Below are 24,861 nucleotides of genomic sequence, written 5' to 3'. Positions count from 1 at the left end.
ACATTCTCTAAAGTATTTCGACGATTTACCGCACCTGGTTCAAGCCTACAACCAATCTTACCATCGAAGCATCGGACGAGCCCCTCAAGAAGGGACACGCGACAACGAAGTGCTCGTTTTCGAACGCCTGTTTGGTACGTCCATGACAGTGGCTGTCTCAGAGAAAAGTCGGGTGTTGTCAGTAGTAGTTTGGGTGCGCATTGATGAAAGCAAATGGCCTTTCGACAATGGCTACTTACCCAACTGGAGCACCGAATTGTATCGTGCCACTGGGCGAGTGCATGGCCGTCATCCTGCCGTCTATAAATTGGAAGACATGCATGGGGAAGTGTTAAAAGAAACGTTTTAATTGCCCGAGTTACAACGCGTGACCAAAAAAGAAGATGACGTATATCCACATCGAAAACATCCTCGTACGAAGAACCCGTAAAGTGGGAAAACGACGTGTCAAAGAAGTCAGAGTGCGTTGAAATGGATATCCTCCCAGTTTTGATTCTTATTTCGACGCTTTGCAAGTCATCGACTACAAAAAAGTGACCATCATGCCCTTCCACACAGCCTCAGCTACCGCTACCACTGCAGTGACCACTCCTTCACCCAGTTCTAATCTGCAAGATCTACAAAAGCAACCTTTTTGGGTGTGGTATTGAGAACGTGTGACTAAATCGCAAATCGACTTTTTCTGCCAAATCTTTGTAGTGTACTGTGTCATCGGTGCGGTCATGGCCCATTTGAGTTTGCAACTAGGAGACAAACAATTGAGTAGTTGCATCGATTAACTCCTTCCCAATCCATCCCTGAAATACTCCTCGGACGGGAACAACGGAATCTTGCGTCCAGTGTCAGTCACCACTCCAACAACAACAACCACATTTTGGGCGGATACACTCGTCTAACGTCCAGTAATCCCTCGGACAGCAGAACGCTGGAATTATGAACAACAATAACCAATTTTACTTAACCATACCCAGTGCAAATTCCACGGAGGTGTTTACCATAACACTTTGTCTTGTTACTCTGCCAAATCATTTCAGGCTATCCAATTAGATCACGAAGACCATTGGGAAGTGGCTTTGGTGGAAATGATTTACACTACACTGATCAAAAATATCACTGAAAAGCAAAACACTTTCCAGGTCGAAATCCTTAATGCCCAATTGCAAGAAGAAATAAATAAAATCGTGTGTTTAGGTGACATCAAGTCAGCAAGCAATTCATCATTTAGCATCTACACGTTGAAAAGTCCTTCAGGTTATTATTTTAGTGGTGAGCATTTGGTGGACACAATTGCGAACAGGTTCTACTTTGGCAAAGCCTGAACAGAGCCAAAAGAAGTTTATTATCATAAAGTGGCTCGTCGCCTAGTGATAACATTTCAGGATGCCGACAAATTGTCCCTCATGTTTACGGTAGTTTGTTTGAAATTTTGGATGGACATCCACAAATGGTAGCACACAATTTTTGACCCAAGATTTACAGTAATATGGATTTGTACAGGGCTTTTGGATCCCCGTTAGAACTGAACGAAGGACTCAATTTGACTTTTGAGAACTCCGATGTGGTGGAGTATAACGTTGTGGGACACACTTCCTTACCTTTATTGCGTGTCATTCCTTTCAAAGTGGAAAATCCACGGCCAATGACCAGGAAGGTGGAAATACCTATCACGTTCACCGCGAATTTGTACATCCTCACTACTTACCCGTCAGTAAGTCGTATTTGGACACTGTCAACATTACTATAAAAGGAGATCTGGGACAAAATATTCCAGTCTCCAAAGGAAAAGTCACGGTGACACTCCATTTTCGAAAACTATTCTCCAACGAATTGTAAGTCATGTATCCAGTGTACCGAGGAGTCGCTCGATATGTTGCAATCAGTCTTTCGTTTAGTGGCTCCGGTGTAGAAACCGATGTTGACACGATGATTGCCCGTTTTGAAAGATGCCGCATTGACACACGGCAAAGAATTTCTCCAAAATGTCGTCATCGACAAACAAAACCCTAAAGAAGCTTTCTTGAGAGAAGGCAAAAATGTCTTGCTTCAAACAGGCAAAGACATGTTGGGCCGACGAGAAACTCCTATAAATGTCCTGAACGCTGCTAAGTCAGGCATTCCAGCTTCCCTGACACCACCGCAAAGACAAGGAAGAAAGAGACGACGAAAACACCCATTCACAAGACTTCACACTCATAATTTAAGCTAGAAAGACTAAGAATTGAAGCACTGCTCTAGAATTAGAGGTTTTTGATTATTAAATCATAGAAACAAAATTGATACACAGAGAGTCTTGCACATAGTCCAAGTCGGAACTGGATCTGTTTGCCATGCCGCCTAATATGATGACGATGCAAGAATCCCAATTGGTCGAATTTTATCACATCTTCTCTGTCAAAGACTCATAGTCAGCTCCCATCAAGTTGCAAATAAAAGGACAACCCGAGGATTATATCAATCTGCATAGGAATTACTTGTACTTGAAAGTTAAAGTGATCGAAACGTCAACAGACGGTCCCAATAAAAAGGACGGAGATAAAGTAGCCCCCGTCAACAATTGTATGCATTCCTTGTTCGGTGGAGTGAATCTGTATTTGAATAACAAACTGGTCAGTAGCAGTATGGACACTTACCCTTACCTTCAAAAGAAAAAATGGACGAGTATCTGAACGAAGCTTGGAGTCACATCTCGGAAGAAGCAGTGTTGCATTAGTAGCATAAAGACTTGCGTGAACATTCCTTTCCTCCATTAATGACTTTATAGATCTATCGCATCGAAGCTCTCTTGGCTCAGAGTGCAGAGACAAAACGAAGAAACGGTTGCTTGTCAGACAATGTCAAAGAGAAACTCAGGAATTAATTGATCACTAATCATTACCTTTGAAGAAAAACAACACGAAATTGGATACCTTGGAACTTCATTACATTTTGAACCAAAGTTCGTACATTGCTTCTTGGAGTCCTGTCGTTTGAGGAAAAAATGAACTGCCTCATCGTAAACCTCAAGACCATCAAGCTTATGTCATTAACAAGGACGAAATTTATCTCCTAGGAACCCACTGGGTAGAAGTCTACTTTCCCTGTGATGGTTGTGTGGAGTGGTTTGATTCCTATGGATTACCCCATTTGGAAGACTATATCATTGACTTTATGAGAAAAAAAGCTCAGTCAACAAGATTCAGTAATGTGAAATTACAAGGCACATATTCCATGGTGTGTGGACAATATTGTGTGTATTTTCTTCATGAACGCAGTCTTTGTTATTCTTGAGAACATTTAGTGACTTCGTTTGATCGTCACTCATCTAGAAACGATGAGAAGGTAGATTGATAGTTTTGTGACCATTATGGTTATCTTTTGTCTTTAGCTAGGAAACGAAGTGCAAATCAATGGCCCAATGACTTACAACAATGGAAGTCGAACTTCAGTTCACAACGTTGTCAACCTCGTCCAAAATAGATTGTTATTTGAAACAAAATGTTTGTTAGTATGTTGAATTATTAATTTAAAAATTTGTTGATTGTAAATTGTTAGTTATTTGAATAAAAATGTTGTGTTTTGGAAAATTCCTCTGTCGTTTGGTTGCCATTTGTATCATGAACCATGCTCTTTGACGTCTCTCTATCCTTTAAATCAAAGTATTTTAGCGTTCCGACTATAAAAATTGTAGTGATGTTTTTTATCGCGTCCGCGCTTGGACCATATAAAGCTCGATAGCCTCCAGTCTGACCATCCATTGTTGACTCCTATGAAAATGTGCTCAAAACTAGCCAAGCTGAACGAAGCTTATGTGAATTTACATCGTGTCAAGCAAAGCCTGAAACCGAATCCGGCAGAAATAGAGAATGTCAGAATGTTAAAAGTAACTGAAGACCTGATAGATGTGTTCTTCAGAGAGGAAATCCAGAAGGAGAAAGAAGAATGGACTGGGAAGCACAGACTTCAGAAACAGCAGATAGAACAGCAGCAGCAGCAGCAGCAACCACAACAGCAACAGCAGGAACCATATGTTTTGTTGACTGCCGTGTAGACACCAAAGAGTTTTCCTTCTCTTTCCGAACAAGGTGACCCTATCATGTAGGAAAGCCTGCCGCCAGACGGGACGCAATCCTTGACAATAAATGCTTGCCATAGCTCCTCGTCCACAAAGAAACAGACCTTTAATTAATGTTTGTAAGTAAAAAAGAGAGTGAGTGTTTCTTTTAAGTCCACGCGTTCCATGTTTCTTCTGGGGTGATGATATATCCTTGTACGTTTTGGTACCAGGGTATGTTTTCCGTTACGTCCGCGCATCACATTGTTAAATGGTAACGCTCGTCAGTCTGGATTCATCAACTGTAAATAAGATTAGCAGAGTCCACAAATGACTTGAGCTTCAATAGCATCTCGAGAATGCTAGGCTCCTCCTAGAGGAGTTAAGTTCGGAAGAGGAGGAAAAAATGAAGATGTTAGAAGAAATATAAAAGGAGGAGAAAGACATCATCCTCATGATGAGGCTGATTTGTCATGTCAGGCCAATAAGAACAAAGAAACCACCGCCAGTGTTCATGGTGCCTCGAGAATTGGGATTTTGAGATGGAGATCGAAGCACACTGGCCACAACATCCTCGGGTTTAAAGTAAGAGAACTCGTACAGAAATGAGTTATTAAACCAGCTCTTTTCAGGGCTACCCAAATACTCTTGAAAAGAAACTATTCAAGTTGCCAATTCGTGTGTATGTGGAGTAGTGTGATTACAAAAACGCACTCGTTTACTGATGTGATAATGTGTGTGTGTGTGTGTGTGTGTGTGTGTGTGTGTGTGTGTGTGTGTGTGTGTATGCGTGTGTCTTAGTGTGTGCGTGTGTGCGTGTTTGTATAAGCTCACGTACGTTTGTGTGGATAATATAGTGTTTTTTTCTAGCTTACTTTCTATGTGAATGGTATAGTTGAGGTTGTTTCTTTTCTCCTTCCCTAGTGTGAATAGTATTAATCTGGTTTGTCTTTTGTACCTGCCGTGTGTATAGATAGTATATTATGGTTATGTGGAATGTATAGTAAGGGTTTGTTGTTTCCTCCTTCTCGTGTGGGGATAGTAATAATGTGGTTTATCTTTTTTCCTTCCCGTGTGTATAAATAGTATAGTATGGTTATGTGGAAAGTATAGTAAGGGTTTGTTTTTTCCTCCTTCCCGTGTGTGGATAGTATATTTAGCTTTTATTTTTCTTCTTCGTGTGTGTGGATAGTATAGTTGTGGTTGGTTTTTACTCATTCCCATGTGCTGTTAGTATATTTGTGGGTAGTTGTTTTCTTCTTCGCGTGTGCTGATAGTATATATGTGGTTTGTTATGGCACGTTCGCGTGTGTGGATAGTAATAATGTGGTTTGGTTTTTGCTCCTTCCCGTGTGTGGATAGTAATAGTGTTTTGTTATGGCACCTTCCCGTGTGTGGATATTATATTTGTGGTTAGTTTCTTTCTTGTTGCGTGTGTGGATAGTATATTTGTGGTTTGTTATGGCACCTTCCCGTGTGTGGATAATTTCAAAGTGGTTTATTGTTTTTGCTCCTTATCGTGTGTCGATAGTAATATTGTGTTTTGTTATGGCACATTCCCGTATGTGGATAGTATATAATATGTGAAGTGAATGTACTTGATATTCATATGCCTCTAAAATTGTTGGTTTCTAGCTTCAATTTGTTTTGGTCAGTTATATAAGTGTTTGTGACTGTATGTTGTATGTTGTATGTGTTCAATAAAGCTATGTCCCACTCTGTTCGATTGAAAACGTCATCCCACCTGTTTCTATATTGTTGCAACATTGTTACCAATCTAGTATACCGTGACGTCAGACGCTACACAGAGCCAACTTTCTCTTGTCCATAAACAGGCCGAATATACATAACATATAGATTCCATGTTAAATTCTCCTTGTCCCCAGACTTGCCCAGGCGGTTCTGTATTGCATTTTCCCATTGTCCCCCAAATGCCGGTCCTGTATTTCCCATGTTCAATTTCCCATTTTAAAGTCCCATTGTCCCCAGAGTGGATATACCCTTTTATAACATTAAAGTCCCATAGTCCCTAGGATGGCCCATTTCACTCTTACACCCTGCGTAGCTATCACGAATTTATATGATTACCTTGTGGGTCGTTATTATTATTATTATTATTATTATTATTATTATTATTAATTTTATGATGATTTCATTAATAACGCATCTTGTCTAAGAGAAACTATGCTATATGGATCTCTGTAATCAAGGAATGGGGGCTTATAATTGTTTGTCGTAGAGCATTGATCAACGCCTATAAAGTTTGATCAATCGCAATATTTCTAATCACTATGTGTTAGAAATAATGTGCTGGTTATTATGATGTTTAGTGTACACGTTGGTCTTCGGTTGGAACTGAACCGATTTTGTGCCAAATCGATGTAATATAATCTGTTTGTTCTCGTTATCTCTCTTGTAAGAGCTTTCTGAACTGATAGGTTTAGAAACTCGGCAGCGAATTCAACATTGTATGCAAAATATTCCTGGTATGAAATAAGTCTTAATAAAGGGTTTCGACTTTTATGTTACTATCATTTAATACCTTCGAATAAACAACTCAAACAGCACAGTGTGAGTTAAAATGTGCGATATTTTGCCATTTGCAGTGACATCAAGGAATTAAAAGAGAAGAATCTTTGTCAGGGAAACCTTTTGGCAGCTCTTGATGCACATGTTACCTCTAAGAAAACAAATATTCTTTTTGATATACCGAGGGATACCCAGTTGGACCAGAGGGTTGCTTCGGAGTGTAGGCACGCTGGGCGTATAGCTCAAGAATATGACAAAACGAAAAGGTAAAAACAAACTGAATATGTATTGTTTTTATTCTACACATGTATATCTACATGTTTAGTATTGTTTTAAAGATACACAAACATCTCCAGCTGCGGGTATGAAATGTATCGAAATTCATAACTCCAGCACGTAAATTTAATAATACATACATTTCATTTAGAATATTTTCATATAGTAGTATATATTAAACATGGTATCCATAATTAAAATAGTTTCATGCTCTAGAATGATTGATGTGCAAAACGTTTTATGTGGATTTCGCAAACAGATTGTAGTCAGTTTGTGGAGTAACTAATAACTACAGGGGTTGTACACACACACACACACACACACACACACACACACACACACACACACACACACACACACACACACACACACACACATACATATATATATATATATATATCTATATATATATATATATATATATATATATATATATATATATATATATATATATATATATATATATATATATATATATATATATATATATATATATATATATATATCACTAGAATATCGAATATGTTTTAGATTGGCACCATTGGTGCACAGTTGTTGAACTTTCGTATTATATCAGCTGGTGTGTCAGTAATATTAGATTCATTTATTTTCTTTTTAGAGACTTGTCAGCATCTAAACGGGAAATGACGAAAAAGACAAAAGAATATGAAGAGAAGTATTATTTTATTATGATATTTTAATTTTCAAAGTATATTCAAGCCTTGTTTCATATATATCTAAGCCTGGAAATCGACAGTGATACAGTCTGGTTCCAGACCAAATAATATTACTATTGAAAGATGTGTATTTATATAGTTTTACCATCCAACAAGTTTATTATCTGCATATGTATACACATTATTTATAATATTCATGGTGTTACGACTTAGATTATACAAACAATATAGTTCTGACATATCTTTTCCAAAGAGTAGTATCTATTGGATACTAGGCATACATTCATCTATCTGTATATCGTTATATCGTTATATCTACCTGTTTATCTATCTATCTATCTATCTATCTATCTATCTATCTATCTATCTCTATATATATATATATATATATATATATATATATATATATATATATATATATATATATATATATATATATATATATATATATATATCAGACAATCTATTTGTACGTCTGTCGTCTATTTTTGGAGCACTTGCCCAAATAATCTTATCGCCGATAACATACTCAATCGAATCTCGAAATTAAGCGTTTATTTCCGTATATTTCCTCATGCAAAGCCAAATTTGGATTCGAAAATCTAAGTTGAATACCTCGTTTATATCCTCCGTCATGTGTGAAAGAAGGAACCAGCCTTTAAAATATTTAATAATCAAAAGCATTTAAACCATTATTTGTTAATAGTATTTATTTGTACGCGTGGAATTGATAGGTGATTTAGAACAATGTTTTCTCATACCATTAAAATATTTGTAATTAAGGAGATTAAACGAGATGTCAAAATCGAATCATTATGGGATTGAAGACGACGTAGCTAAATCAAATATAATTCGACTAAACATGCGCAAAAAGACTTGTGAAATCACTATAACTGTGCAAATAACAATATTTAAACATATATGAATACTTCATATTACATTGAAGTTTTTTTGAAGAGTCACACTCATACACATATGCACATCTGTATTGAGGATAGGCATATCACCGAGCGAGTTAGGATTATGATGCGAGAGCTCTTGGCGATAGTTATTCACAGGAGTGATTGTAATATTAGATTACTGATCTAGTCCCTGACCTAGGCGAGATACCCTATATGTTCCTTAACAAAGGAAAAATAGTATTAGCGAAAATAGGGTATGCAAGTGAATAAGTATGTGAGTTACTATAGCAACTTATTCTTGGAGGATTAATGTAAGGTTAAATGTTAGTATCTTCCAAAGTAAAACTTTTGTTTCTCGGCAGATGCTTTGACATCAGTTTGAAACCATTAAGAATGCTTAAGCGCCACAGAATTATTCTTGTCTGGAAAATATCACTGTATATGCCAGTGTTTTAAAATCACAGGCCACAGTCTAAAGAGGTATAAATGTTCCTAAATGGCAATTAAGGAGAGTCTATTTTAATGAGAGGAATATTAAATAAAACCAGACCAAACCAAACGAAATTAAGAGCGAAGCAACTTTTCATCGGTCTAACGAAATTAAATTCAATTTCTGCAAAGAAGGTAAGACATTGCCCACTCACATACTTAATTTACTTCTTGCGTCTGTATTCAACTATGCAAATCTGTTAAGGCCGATTTCGTATTGTTGGTTGCCTTTACAATGGACGTGCAAGAAACAAAACGATAAAGACCTGATTAATAAAGAATTGGAAATTTCCGTTATGTCGTTTATATTCTTTAAGCTTAGTCCCCATTGGGTAGATTTTGTTTAATAGTTTAGTCATTTATGTAATTTTAATTAAAACGTCAAGACATTGGAAAATTTAATTTTATGATATTTTGATTTTATAATTTATGATTTGATTATGATTTGGTAAGTATTCCAGAAGAAACATATTGTACTAGGACAAATTGGTTACTCTCCCCATTTCTTATAATTCAATGTATCAAACTGTTTATGAGTCAAAAAGCAGTAACATGTTTCTGCCGGACAGAATGTACTTTGAGAAGATAAGAGTAGTCTCAGGAGAAAAGTGCAAACGGGATATAAAGAAACTGATGATCTTATTATCGAATATATTTAAGGCCCTCTTCACCAGAATGGAACAAAATTTTGTAATTTATACAACAAAACTACCACACTGAAAAGAGTAAAGAAAGCAGTGCAGCATTTAAAAGAAATATGTGGTTGTTGGATTACTTCACCTCCACAGAGCTGCATGAAAAGTAAAAACAAAGTCCAAAAGTTCAAAACTTAAGAACTTTTTTCGCTTATAGTATCAACTTTATCATACATGAAACAATGCCTTTAAAATCCTTCGCTAATTTCTTGCATCTGCATCCGTACGTGATTAACAGTATTAAGCATCGGTAGGCTGCATTTCAGAAGAGATCAATATGCAGTAATTCAAAAAATGGTTTGACTCGTTTCATAGTGAATAATCTTGCATACTATCATCAAACCGTTTTGCAGTATACATGATATATGAAATAAGAATGGATCTGCTTTACACACATTACTGACACGATCTATTTAATTTTTAACAAATCCAATGACATTGTTATGAAACAATGTTTTTTTGTTTTTACCTTACGAGAAAAATGCCTCTAGCAAATTGCATATTGATTGTCAATTGCTATCACATTGAAGCTTTAGTAAATTGTCGATAATTAGTACTCGTCTGGTAATAATCATCCTGCCACATATTTGGTATCTGTACAACGTGGAGTAGCAAACTACAGGATTTCATATATGTTTACTGAGTAAGTTGTTATCTTCCTGGCACATATAAAACATGCAATATAAGCTTTCCAACATAACGGTCTCAAGAGCAAAATCATAAATTATAAGACAATGGTAAGTATTCGAAAAAAGAAGGTGATGTGTGGATAGTCTAACTCGCGTTATATGCCTTTGATGACAGCACATATGAAATCATGTAGGTTAATGTTGTAAATAGGTACTGCTACTACTTGTGTATTTTGTTGCATGCAAGTTCATAAAGGTCGTGATGAAGAAACAACAAACTAAGATGCATCCCCTTGACTGAGATTGCAGTAGGATCGGATCTTGTTGTACAAGTGTCTGTCTCATTTCATTATCTGACACTGCATGGAACTGGTGACAAGCGAATATGAATATCGCAGACAAATAAGAAAGATCCTTAAAAGCTCTAGTGAAATATCTAACATAGGAGGTGGGTCAATACAATCTCAAGCAGTTCAATCCTTAACCTGTAACATAAACCAGTTCAAGGAAATTGCAATTATTTCGGTGAAATTGTGGCCTTCGTAATAGCCAGACAAATGGACATATCTAAATGCAAGATGCATTCACTTTGCAACACCTATTCCGCCGCACCTACAAGGATTAGATATGGCCGCTATTGTATATTCCAAATCCCAAAGTAACAAATGTCACTCATCATGGACGGTAGACGTTGAAGGATGTTCTGATGAGACCTATGCTTGCTTGTTTTTTTTCTTCGTTGGTTTGTTTACTTGGTATGGATGCAAGAACGTACGAAGTAATAAGTTCTTACATCCATACCAAGAAGAAAAATAACTGATGCAAGATGTAATTTAGATCAATGTCACCAGTTTCCACTCATGGCTTCCGTAACTAACATTTGCAAGTACTCGTGCTTATATGCGATCTAAAATACTTCTGAACGAGATGAGGAAGCTTTATTGAGATGTTTGGCGCACTTTCATCAACTAATGTTATCGCTATAAATTATCGGATACTTTTTGAATATCAAACGACATTGGTAGAAACATGCATAATCAATATCTGCAGTATAAATATTCCTTTAAAGTAAATTCCATATGCATACAGTATGGCAAATGTTAAGATAAGTACATTTTTGTCTTAGGGGACGATCATAAGTTATGCATGTACGTAGAGGTGGGAAAGGGTTTGACACAAGCGTACAACATTGGCCTTAGACAAGCATTGGTGACGATTTTAAGCCACGTTTTATAATTGATGTAAATACTTTGTCGCTTTTATTTGCAAGCATTAAAATCCATTCTAGGTAAGTTTCGTTACATACGAAAACTTAAAACTGCTTATTTTTGTTGACTGTGTTAGACCTTGTCATCCAATATGCTATTGTCCTAGCTATTGTTGGAAGGGGGAGAGTGTCGAACACTCATATGTACGCATATGGTTACAAACGTGTACGCTTTACAACAGGATCGGTTTGACACGGGCCTATCGTTTCCTTATGTACTTTTTGGATATCCCATTATGACAAGGATATTCGAATTTCGTGACTCCTGTTCACTGACTGACAAAAGGATATGGTACTATTTAGTTCTTCATTAGGATCGAGGTACATGGGCATTCAGTAGATTATTTATATATCAGGACATTTCATATCCATACATAACATTAAATGAATCAAATTTCTCTGCAAGAAGTCGCCTCCGTAAAACTTCGAAAATGAATGATGTTGTGAAAAAGGAAACATTAACGCTTATTTAGATCGGATACGTTGAAGAACTAGTCTAAGTGTTGACGCATTAATCAGCTATATTTTTTCTGTTTTGGTGTTAGTTATGGTATGCCCTAAATGTAGCTTCCTATATAATCATATGGTGATACAGAACATCAGGAAAAACATAAATTGTGTATGTTTATGAACTGGACACCTGTATACAATTACGTGATTTCTGGTAATGTGCACTAGCAAAGCTGTATGTCCACAATTAGGCTTGTTGTATGTGTTCTATATAAACATGATATCAAATTTGCTATGAACTCTGACAATACTGAATGCCAGGTAAATGGGAATATAATAAAACGTTTAGTCTGTATAGTGGTTATCGAGCAATATATAACCTAGTAGGATATATTCGGTAAATATTTATGTGTTTTACATCATTTGACATATCTGAGTAATATATAGTTTGGTTGCCGATATATATCCTTAATAGGAAATAAAGTTTGATGTCGGATCATTTATTATATAAAGTTTCTGCTTTTAAGTCCATATTTAAGTCTATATTCAACATTGAATTATTTTACTAATTTTAGGTAAACAAGTATAAATCTCACATATTGTATTTTGTTTTTAAACAACGACAAGTGCATGTTGCTTATGAAAACACATTTCTTTGAAAACTTATATATATATATATATATATATATATATATATATATATATATATATATATATATATATATATATATATATATATATATATATATATATATATATATATATATATATATAGTAGGGAACTAACCGGTATGTCTACTCAGATGCATGACACATGTTTCTTTTTTCCAATTGTAGTTATAACAAATTAAAGGCAGAACATGAAAATTTGATCACTGCCTATATGAAACTAGAGGGAAGATTTAAGGACGTTAACGCGTAAGTAGAATGAAATTTAATTTTCCTGTAAAGTGTACGTATGTGTAGTGCGATTATATGGACGTGAAAAGAAAGATTGTGCGATCATTGAAAAGTTACAGATTATGCTGCTCCAATTGCCATGGGGAAATAGCGGCACTAATCTCAAAACACTGAAAGCAAGATGAACAACAAGCTACGACGATTTGGCAACATAGATCTTTGGTAAAGAGACTAGAATAACTATAACTCTTCAAAACTTTGAGATGTCATAATTTTCTAATAGCATCCGAAACGAGCTAGCATTAAGATGGCGTCATTAAAAGAACCAGTAGTCAAAGGCGTACACACAACCACAGAAAAACAAACAATAATAATCACACAGGTGCGATCTTGAATAATTATAATATTACAGGTTTATGTATGTACTTTGTTTCTGTTAAATATACAAAATAATCATTTAAGTCTCTTAAACTAAGGCATATCATAAAGTATTTCATTATTACTGTTTCACTGTGACTAGATTAAACTATTTTGCATTTGGGAACAGTTCCAAAGGTGGTCTCTGTAGATCTTAAACTAGTTCAAATTGTGTTTCTTTTTATCAAAGCATCTTTCATTGCAACTTTGCAATGAACGCTTCACGTACACTTAATACACGCTTGAATTATAACAACGAAGGGTAAACGTTCGCATGTCATAACTGTTTCAATGGCACTATTCATTATGAGATTTTATTCTGACACAGAATAAAGTAGAGTTTGTTAAAAGTTATAGGTGTATGATTTATTAGATCCCACTGTCATAGAGTAGATATAACATAATGAAGACGTTATTTGCGTGTACAGGATAATACGAAAAGCCTTAGATATAGACGCTACACACAGAGCAGGAAAGACAACCCAATGAAGTCCAATACAAAAATGAAAAGGATATATTAATTTGAGAGACGGAATGCAGTTTTTAATATTTTGTCGTGCGCGGTTCTACATTTCTATCCCAGATACAATTTGTAGCTAAAAGGAACTAAAAGTTGTCTACCCGCCTACATGGCAGTCGAAGAAAGTGATTACCCAATGATATAGGGATTGTCGGCAAAACTATGAATATTTCAATTGCTACTTCCGCTAGAGACCTCGCGAAAGCCAGAATGAACTTTGATACAAGTTGGAGGAGGTTTCACTTCTGAGAAAAAGTATACTGCATTTATCTTTCCAACTTTTCTTGTTGCAGAACTACAAGATGTTTATATGTTTGGCTCTATTAGCGTTACAGATTAGACAGAGGCAAAACTCAGAAATGCAGGATAAGGACGAAGACACCATAAGCATACTTGTTGATATATCCTCAGTGCTGAAGTTTTCGTCAATAAGGGAGATAAGTCAACAAAAGGATCTCCTGTTACAAAACGCCTGATTGGAGACAGCCCGGCACCTATGTCACACCCAGAGGACTCCTCATTGTAGGAGATACCTACATGCTTTGCCTCCTCAGGTTTCCACTCTACGTCTCTTAATAATCATCGAGGGAACAAGCGAAACAAAGTAACCTCTTGCACAGCCGACACACGGACCAGTCATGTGGACCACACATGCCGTAACCAGCCGAACAGTAGAGCTTGGACGAGTTCCTCCATAGAGACATGGCCTACCTTCCTGCTACAGGAAATCATAAGAGACAAATACCTCACAGCATGCATGATGAGTTACTGAAAGTCATTCTGTCGTCCTGTCTGTTGAACCCAGTGTATACAGGCGGTTATTCAAAGCAGTCTAACATACATACGACCCCACATCAATCTCTATTTACCATGCATAGTTTAGTACCGCAACTATCAGACAGATATGAGTTATCTATTTTCGCAACGCTTGGTCAGTGGAAGGGACCCTTTTATCGATGACCGATTTGAATTCACAGTTTCGTTTTCACGGCACTCTGACAATCTTCGCCAGATTCTTCTCAGGCAACTCAGGGACGTTTTCCTCATTTTCTGGAAGCAAAGACGTCGGTATCTTGTTCCCAGGCTCCTTCATCAATCCTTGATTACACTATGGCGCTGGAAATCTCAGCCTATGTTTCAACTGTAGAAGTTTTCCACATTTTACCTCTGGAGTTCTGCCCTCCTCCTCCCACCTAATCAACCACCTAGGCAAGAGCTCCAGAATCTGCTAATTTTATCACAAAAAGGAAGAAGCCAACTTTTTCAAATTACTTTCGCAGTCTTGTAGAATGACACACATTTTGGAATCTTTACATCAGCTATTACAAAATCGATAAGCAATCGTCTCTTTTTCTCACAAAAGTGCCTTCCATCAAGCTGTAAATTTGCAGTTGTCTGAGATAGATGCAATAATCTTGATCGGAACCGTCCGTAAGGCTCAGCTGCGAATGTTATCCTTTAATTTAATGTTCAACATGCAGATCGAGGAAGTACACACATAAGCCATTAAGGAGACAAAGTCTCCCCCCCCCCCAGAACAGCACCGATAAATGGACATTTAGGGAAAAATCAACACAGTACTCACAAATCAGAGTGGACAAATGGCATATACGTAACGATCTCTTTCGACAACGATTCTCTACACGACCACCTCTCGCGTTCAAAATATGACATCATTGCCACACCACCCTTACCACTGCTTACAAGTCTATGTTTTCTAGTCAACAAAGGTCAACACATAAATCGAGCCTAATACTATCTCAACAATTCAATCATCTACACATGGAATTTAACACACAGGTAAACATAGTAGATCTTCATCAGGAATTGACATTGACAATCAGGAACATGGCGTCTGTATTTCTATTTAATGAATCACTATCCGCACGGGAATTACTTCGTCATCTAGGCTAGTTCAATGCGGCAGCAGAACGCATCATCCTACGTTTCCTATATGTGCTCTTGATACAAACGATTTTTTAAAACCCAATGGAGGCCAAAATGTTGCCCACTGGACCAGCCTCTCGATATTAGCAACAATACAAGGTCCATTCTGGAGACTTGGAGCAGCCTAACGTGGCTCTCAATGTGTATAGTTCTGCAAGTATAACCGCCAGAGATGGGAGTCTGTACATATGCAAGTACTGAAGAGTCTGTTCCGGACGACGCCAATAGTGTTGTAACCCTAGGACTGGCATCTACATAGCAATACATTAGAGATTAAGGTCATTTTAAAAGCCTTTAACTGGTGGCAGGAATTGTTCCAACAAATCTACAATGCTGCATTATCTCAAACGGCAAGGGGTAACTAAGTCCCCAGAACTTTGCATACTGGTATGGGATTTTCTAATGTGGTGTATTCAACAATAATACCATGTCCAAGTTTGTTATATTCCTGGAGATCTAAAGGTACTATCAGATGTTTTGGTACCAGAATACTCGATTTATTCGGACTGTTTTTTCTCTCCATCTCTCGGTTTTCATTTGATGTCTATTCGATTTGACCAACCATTGTTGGACATGTTTGCGACAAGATGTAATACCAATCCCTTAACCATTTGTGTCAATAGTCCCGTATCCCACAGCCTCATCAGTGGATGCGTTATTCATATATTGAAATGGCCTGGACACATAAACTTACCCTCCTACACCTCTGATTCCACATATGATAAAACAAACCAATTTCATGTTTACCTCCCAAAAGGGATCAGGACGATGTAAAACATCACATACTCTTACATCCTGGATTCAGTGGGTTATTCACTTTGCATATCGAAAAACGACTCCAGCTCAGAATATTTATTTACGCATTTCGGCTCAAGAGGGTGAAGCAGTTGCCACAAGCATAGTCTTTGACAGGAACTGCTTCTAACTGACATTATCCATGCCGTTTGATGGAGATCGGAGTCCACATTCCTTAGATTTATCTCAGAAATGTTTCATTCTAGAGGCCTCAACTCGATCTGGCGGGATATTCTTGCCGTGGCGTAACAGGTAACCTTTCCTGGTAGTTCGACAGTTTCATAAGTAGCGGCGTCACGACTTCCACTGGATTTACTGGGCGGGTATTTTTCCTTTTGACAGCCGCTCCCCGACAGACGAAGTCTTCTCCAGTCAGGTTACCAAGAAGTTGTCTCACATACCTTAGGGAACCAGCGATGACATCTTGAAGTGAGATGTACCTCTCTCCATCCCTTACTAATCCTCCTGAGATACTACGATTGGATGACGTGTTCTAAGAAGAAACGTTAGCTTCTAGTACGATATGTATTTGCGGATATACTTAATAAATCGTAATACATATACACATACACCCTCCCCGCCTCCCATTAGTGACATCAATATATACAGAGTGCCTTACGCTCCAATAGTAACTGAGATATACACGTGTTTTGCTGCCAATCCCCATATCCATTGAAGATCACTCAGCCTAACCGCCTCCTAGGTGGGCAGATACATTGTCGCTCATTTTAGCTAAAAGTGCTGGAGGGGTGCTGGATTGGCGAGGTAGTAGTACTTTTCCTAAGATATTATGGATGGATATGCATTCACGAAGAAACATAATTTACCAGACAAAACTAGTTACTTGACTGATAAGTAAAGAAAGACAATTAAGGAAGCTGCCATTAAGGATCAAAGTAAGGGTCACTAGTGCTTACTCCTATTTCAAAATACGTTATTGTGTCTGGATACTTCTATATATGATGTGTTCTAGGTAAAGGAATATTGCAAAGGCATTCTCCATTATCATGAATGATGAAAAATTGCATTTTACATGTCAGCGCACCAGTTTACTAATCCTCACGTTGTGATCGAATATCCCAGGAAAAACTCTTTAGCAGTATCAGTCTCCTTGTTGGGTGAATTTAACAAATATATTTTGATTAGTATTTTGACCTGTGGTGCCTTCGTGGATGATGTCGTGACTAACTTCACGTGTATGTAACGCTGTCTCTAGATATGTATGTGTGTATGCATTATATCAACAAATACTTAATGAAATTGAAACTAATGTGTATCGACAAAGGAGAATTATTTGAGGGAAATCCATTACAAACTTTCATACAAGTACCGAGTGTTCTGAATACCACATGCTACTATTCAGAATTCTTTAACTTCCCATCCTGGTGAGAGTGATTTTTCATTATTTGAAAATAAAGGCATTTACTATTTGATTTATCGCTAGTCATGCAGTATATAAAATATGCATGAATGGCAGTAACATTTAATTCAGTAAAGGATGTGTTCCATGTTTTCTTCACGCATATGAAAGATAACTCATGCAAGTCTCCTTCACCTGTATTTAGTCTTCATGATGTTCATACCATGCTAAAAGAAACATTACTTAAACTGTCTAGTGAGATTTAATATAAGTTGATTTCTTTTTTCAGTCGTAGGTCGATATTAGAAGACGACAACAAAAAGCTTAAGAAAGAGAAAACTGATATGGATGTCCAATACAAAATGAAGATTGAAAATCAGAAGCAAGAAATAGCCATGTTCAAACAAGAAAAGGAAACGTTATTAACAAGGTATATCATATATCTTTCAGACATTTCACATGAAGCTGCCATTACTCCGCTCTAGTGATCGATATGAATGGACAAGATGAAAATCCTAGTTTAATAACGTTTTAAAATATATTTGCATACTTTGTTTTATCGTGCATCCTCTGTGCTGTCGTAAAATGATGGGTTAAGCGTTTTGGCGTTAATATTGTAAAAAGCGTCACTGCCTTCTACCCCCTCCCCATGAATTGTGCTCATGTTTTATAAAATCCAAACACTATATGCAGCCAGTTGATTTAAGAACCCACGAAAATGAAGTGAACAAACAATATAGACGAAGTGACGTCGATCATTAGCTAGCAAAATGCTTATGGTAATACTACGGTAGTCTCTTACTAGACTTGTATTGTATATACATCCACTATGGGGTTCTTTACCTGTGAGTAAACGGTGATATTCCATTTCCGAAAACATAGTCTCGAACTATCCACTATACTGAATTTATCTCCGAATACAGTTTGCTAATCTTATTCTGTCTATTTTGTGCCGCTGCAAGCTGTTCTGCGTGAACACTTACTTGCACATGAATGTAATCATATCGAACTTATTTTACCACTACCGCCCACAAAGAAACTATCTGCTTCGGAAACATTTAGCTGTCTGTAATTTAAAAATACAACGATTATACCACTTAACGATATCTAAAACTATTATTTTCGTCGTCTTGCAAAAACTGTTACACGGACAATTGTGTCCTTGCTGAATAACAATAATGGTCGAGATCTTTGCTTCAATTAAATCAGTGCTGGTGTAAAATATTCATTGGCGAACGTCACCGTAGACAATGCGGATGTATTGTAGAAACAATCCCAGGGTGGTTTTGCATCTTTGGAGGCCGCTAAAGGTTGGATTTTCGCTTACTAATTATATAGCACCAAGCTGACTTCGAGTTGGTATTGACACATTATGAGGGACCCAACCATCAGTTTCTGTTTCGTGCTAACAGAATCAGTGTATAAGCCGATCTGGTACCAATAATGTCTTGCAGATATGCATCGACAAGTGGATCAAAGTCACCATTAATTGCGGCATCCGCTTTCAATTGCTCTACCACCCTTACGGTGTATTCCACAAGTTTATCGCCGCGGTCAGAATCCATTACTTCTAAGCTAAAACACAACCACCAAATGCAGCTAAACACCCGAATGGATAGATATAAAATGCTTCAAGCTGAATTTCATATTTAGCTATCAATGATACTGGTGTACATATGAAGGGTTTGAAAGACCGCTGTCGCATTCATTATTTATTATGTATTGCTCGTGGACTAGGCTGATTATGTATCAATGATCTTAATTGACTCCATCCAGTAAAAAAGCTCAAACGATTTAAAATACAATCCCTACTCGCGTTACGTTAAAATGGTAAATTTGGGATTATCAAATCATTAACATCATCATCATCAATAACAATTCGACCAGTTATTATTTTAATATCAGTTATTGCATATCCTCCATTTGTCAGTTTTGTATTGTATCCTCAAAATGAGTTTACTCGTCGTAGATGTAGTGCCATATTTATGATCTTTTCATCCACGTAGTGTTGTATGCTGTCATTAGCAGTATCAACATTGTCTTTGATACCTGCAACCGACGCAACAGCGTCTTTTTTTTTACCGTTTCTATTTTATATACGTTACCAAATAATAATATGTTAGGAGAACGACTGTTCACTTGGAAAGCTAGCCGTCCCCAGATAGTATTTTTAACTGAATGGAGCTTAAAGTTTTCTGCTGATCTATGTGGCGGTCGGGCAGAAAGATCTTCTCTTATGAATAAGCCCTGGCGGCAAAGTCTCCGAACGTGCCAGTTACTACTTCACCTCGTGCCAAATGTGCGCATTAGTCAAGAGAGATTTAACAAAAGCCAGAATCTACGTGAAAGATCTACCATTACAAACAGGAAGAGTTTTTCACTTTTAAGGAAGCTATACACCATTTATATTTCCAACTTATTTTTGTTTCCTTTACCGACAAAGTTCTGCATTTACAATCTACTAGCACGTTTTCGTCGTCATGCATTTATATACTTGCACGGGGAGCCTATACAACTTCACAGTCACTTCGGGCTGTAATTATATGTACGTGCAAAGTCTCTAGCACTTACAAAAACTCCTAATATATATGTACTTTCATTACAAGCGTGTCCACATCGGTGACATTCTATTTCAAGTTATTTCTAGTGTCCGGGGACCAAATTCAATGTACTTTGCTTGTACAGACTGTCTGTTGGCCTTCACTCAGCGAAAGCCACAGTTCTTGCATACCTGTGCTGATATAGGAACGGGAGGTTACTATCGTTCGTTTCAGACTTTTCTTATCCCAAAGCAAACGGTTGTGTGCGTCTAGTCATCAACACCAGCGTCCTCAATCAATTCATTCACACCCATTGGATCTGAATTGAAACACCATAGCGCACTTGAATGCAGTTCATAAGGGTGACCACGCCATAAGTATGAATCTTATCGTATACCAATTAAGACACTCCGAGTGGGCTCAATTGCAGCTCCAGGGTCGTCACTCGTCTGATAAATCGAGAAATGGCTCATGTCCGGATCATCTCTATCGCGGTAACATCAAATTACCTGGACGACATCCTGCAAATCCATCAGTGAATTAGATATAACAAGACATGATAACCCTTGTTACCAATCTGTACTTATTAACAAGGAAAATCCGACCTAGTACCGTCTCAATAATTTGTTCATCCAATATACATCAATATAATTCGCCTTCGTCAGGATCGGGCACGGAAATCCATACCATGGTAGCACGTTTATATTCGAGAAATTATATCCGCATTGGAATTCCTTCACCTACTAGGAAGCATCGGCCCTCATTTATCTAGGTCAATCTCTTTTGCGCCCATTGCATTGATTATTCCGCCCGAGTGGAGTCCTAATGTTTGCCTACTGGACCATCCTCTCACCATCTCCACACAACTGAGTTATCATCTGCGGCCTTGAGGCAAACTAGCTTGGCTTACAGCCGGTCTGCTCCAATGCACGTACTGAAGTCTGGGCAGCCCGCCTAGCACCATCTTTTTGGAAACCCAGCTGTGCGTACTCCCCCACAGGAATGACATCTTCATTTATTGAGATTCTGGAGATGATGGCTATTGGGAACGATTTTCATTGGTGACAGGAATGTCTGTATGGCAATGCAGTTTTCATTATGTCCACAACATTGGTCACTTATCTAAAATCACAGGGAGGAATCAAGTCCTATATTGTTGACTTATCTCATACAACAGGAAGGAAATAAGCACCAGGACCTTTGCATCATGATGTAGGACTTTCTAAAGTTGTGTTGCCAACAACGAATCCACGAATCATATCTTAACATACCAAGCGAATCTTTGTTCCGATACAATCATCTAAAACAGGCGGAATAGTTGCTTGATCTCTTTGTATTCATTCAGATTTGTACCCGATGGGACTGACCGTTGGTTGACCTGTTTGTAATAAGGTAGTTATACAACTCCCAACCTTCATGTCTCCAGTGCCAAACTCAAAGCCTGGGCTATCGACACTTTATCGATAGATTGGAAACGGCCTGGATGCACACGCCTATCCTCCAACACCTTTGATTAAAAAAATGATACCGAAGGCAAGATGATCAGGGTGTTGCCTAAATCTCATTATATCAAATTGAATGGGGGAAGTTGTTGATGAACGACCTCATCAATCTGGCAACGGGAACTCCTCGGAGAATTTAGATTTTCCTAATCTACTCAACCAACCACGACGGCAGTTGTTTCTTTCTTATTCTAACTACGGAATCTGCATGTCCGCATGAAACAGGACTTCAGAAGTAAATAAATCTCACATCAAGTTGTGGAGAGAATCACTCTAGCAAGAATGATCTCCACTCTGAAAGATCACGAAGGTAAGGGGCAGGTTTTCACCAAGTGTTGCACAAACGAACACATCATACATCACTTAGCATTTATGTCGCAAATAGCTAACTTCTTCGGGCTCTTGGAAAATAGAAAGTTCGCACTGAGTAGAACAAAAAATTAGTGTTCCATGATCGCTGGCACCTTTCGTCAGCATGGAAGAGATGATATCGAACATAACAAGGACTTATCCAAAATTGAATAAATATGGCCAAATAAACTTTAGCCTTATGCCCAATGCGGAACCAATTTGGGATATTAACTAGCTGAATAAGACATATTTTAACAACTTTCAGCAAAATCGGGCACATATTAAATCCCAGCCCCAAGTATTATTCGATTAGTTTACCATATTACTCGTCCTTGAACTTACCAATAACCTTTTTACATGCGTCACTAAACAACAGGTGTTCTTCTGGATATTTGATGTTGTCAAATTCATTCGTGAGTATGCCTGCAGTAGCTGAATCAACGTCACCATTGCTTATATTCAACAGTCAATTTTGTTGTGAAGCATCTAGACACGATCCTGGCATAATGAGTTGATTTTTTTAAATAAAATCTCGTACTTGGCAGTTTCAAAATATTCAACACAGACTATCAAACATAAATTGGTTGTCAATCTCAATTTTGCTTTGCAATATAAACAATCAGAAACACACCATGAAATATCTTCCCAGATTCGAATGCCGGATCCGCCATGTACCTTCGTAGTTTGTCTCATTCACTATCACGGACAAGGTCAGCTTGAATTAGTTTTGGTATAATCTTCATTGTTTTTCTTATACGGAATTGTTCATCAATTTAAAGATATCTCTCTCAAAGTCATTCGTAGCGACTGTGTGCTAATATGTACTCACCTGAATCTATTTAAACGTGATGGTGTAATTCTTACACTCAATGTACAAGCATTCACAATAGCAATTACAACTGCATATTTCGTACGTGTAATACATACTTTTATTTAGTTCTGGGACTTGGTGCACGTTTTGTGCATTCAGTACGTTTTTACGTCCGAATTCATTCACGATTGCAGACTGCTGAGATGCTAACCAAGCAGCAGTCACTGGCAATACTTCTGGTGTCAGCGTATAATCGTTAAAGGCGAATACAATCTGTTCAGGGTATGTTATATGAACTACAGTGCTGTTGCTGTTGTTATATTGTATTTGTATTTGGAAGACTATGTGTGTGATCAATAAACTGAAATCGATCATCAGGTAACGACTGCATAGTTATCTATACATGAAGGTTATGGTCATACAGATCCAATGCTTTATTAGGGGGTCATTCTCGTCTCAGTTTGGGTTGTTTGCGTGCACATATCACTTCTCAGAATTTCCGCCACATTATGTACGTTCAATAAAGACAGGCCAATATCGGTCAGCAATTCCAACTAGAATTTGCTTAAAGACAACAACTCAACAAGGTGATTAAAAGTAATGTACTGAATCGAGCGTATACACGTGCATGGCAGTCTAACGAAATGTTTCACACACTAGCAATGTACAACACGTCGATGCAAAGATGCAGATCATGATATTAACGCATGATTTTGCATTGAATGCATGTCAAACCATTTTTGGCTTCGCATAGTTTTTTTTTAGGAAATACCTTCCAGTGATACTGACGAATAAAATGCTTCGATGGATGGCAGATGAGTTCCAGTAAACTAGTCTCAATTTCTCATATATTTGTATGAGTGAAGACTTTTTCTCGTTAACATGTCAGTTTTAAAGGGACAATGGCGACAAGTATATTTTGTTTTCCACTGCCAGATTGCCCATTAGCTTGTCTATAGAAAAATTCAAAAACTTTAACGAACATATAAACTGCTATTGTCCTGGTCTAAATGCCATTCATTTTTCAATATTTTCTTTTCGAAATAACACTTAATGGTACTTTTGACGCTAATTCTACAGCTGGTATTATTAAAAGACCATCATCATCGCGCAGGTTATGAAGCTCTACAGGACTTTTCGTTTTGCCTGAGTAAAATCGTAGTTGCTGATTGCATGCACTGTGAACAGCTCTTCTTTACACGCCAGTGATTTGACAGTGATCATGATCTTGGGAACCGGAACATAAATTTTCATCGGGGGAAGCTAAAGCTCGTTCATAGAACCAGTGTGCATTGTCCACACACAAACTCACAAATAGTATCACTGGACATAATCATGTCTGAGTGTGAATAGAGCTGTTGCCGAATCCATAAGCTCGATCGATTTAAGAAGCACAGCAACTGAATTCCATATAATATACTTCATTGGTGGCTTATTTTGCCTGTCGCACCTAACCTTTGCACAACAAACCCGCATGGGATTTATTTAGCTACTTGTGTCGTGCTATGGTTGTTGATATAAATGACTTTACCACAAGAATGTTGAGACGTTCCATGTTCGCGTATATGATATAAAGGACTGTCATCTTTGGCAGTAGTGCAGTAAATCTCAAAATATTTTAACAGGTTCTAGCAATATTGTCAACTCCAGTGTGTCACTGATCCAACCACAGTAAAAGTCATATTCTTTGAGCAGCTGCTGGTATATAAATACATGCATGCAAGGTCTACATGGATATCTTTACAGTGGTATTTGCTCTGTCGGTTATGAAATC

At 37.5% G+C, this 24,861-nt stretch overlaps 1 protein-coding gene across 1 annotated transcript in view; it reads left to right on the top strand.

Annotated features, from left to right (window-relative positions):
• Positions 1-24,861, top strand: part of LOC149797526 (uncharacterized) — a 194,012-nt gene that overhangs the window by 134,057 nt on the left and 35,094 nt on the right. Inside the window, exons 56-59 of the mRNA XM_089960770.1 lie at positions 6,637-6,825; positions 7,455-7,511; positions 12,782-12,862; positions 18,173-18,313. Of these exons, the coding sequence (XP_089816896.1) occupies positions 6,637-6,825; positions 7,455-7,511; positions 12,782-12,862; positions 18,173-18,313 (468 nt within the window). The remainder of the gene's footprint in view (positions 1-6,636; positions 6,826-7,454; positions 7,512-12,781; positions 12,863-18,172; positions 18,314-24,861) is intronic.

This window comes from Sinohyriopsis cumingii, chromosome 6 (assembly GCF_028554795.1).
Source record: "Sinohyriopsis cumingii isolate HCF-2022 chromosome 6, ASM2855479v2, whole genome shotgun sequence".
Taxonomy (NCBI): Eukaryota; Metazoa; Mollusca; class Bivalvia; order Unionida; family Unionidae; genus Sinohyriopsis; species Sinohyriopsis cumingii.
The sequence above is the reverse complement of the archived record's forward strand: the minus strand, read 5'-3'. Positions and strand labels throughout refer to the sequence as shown.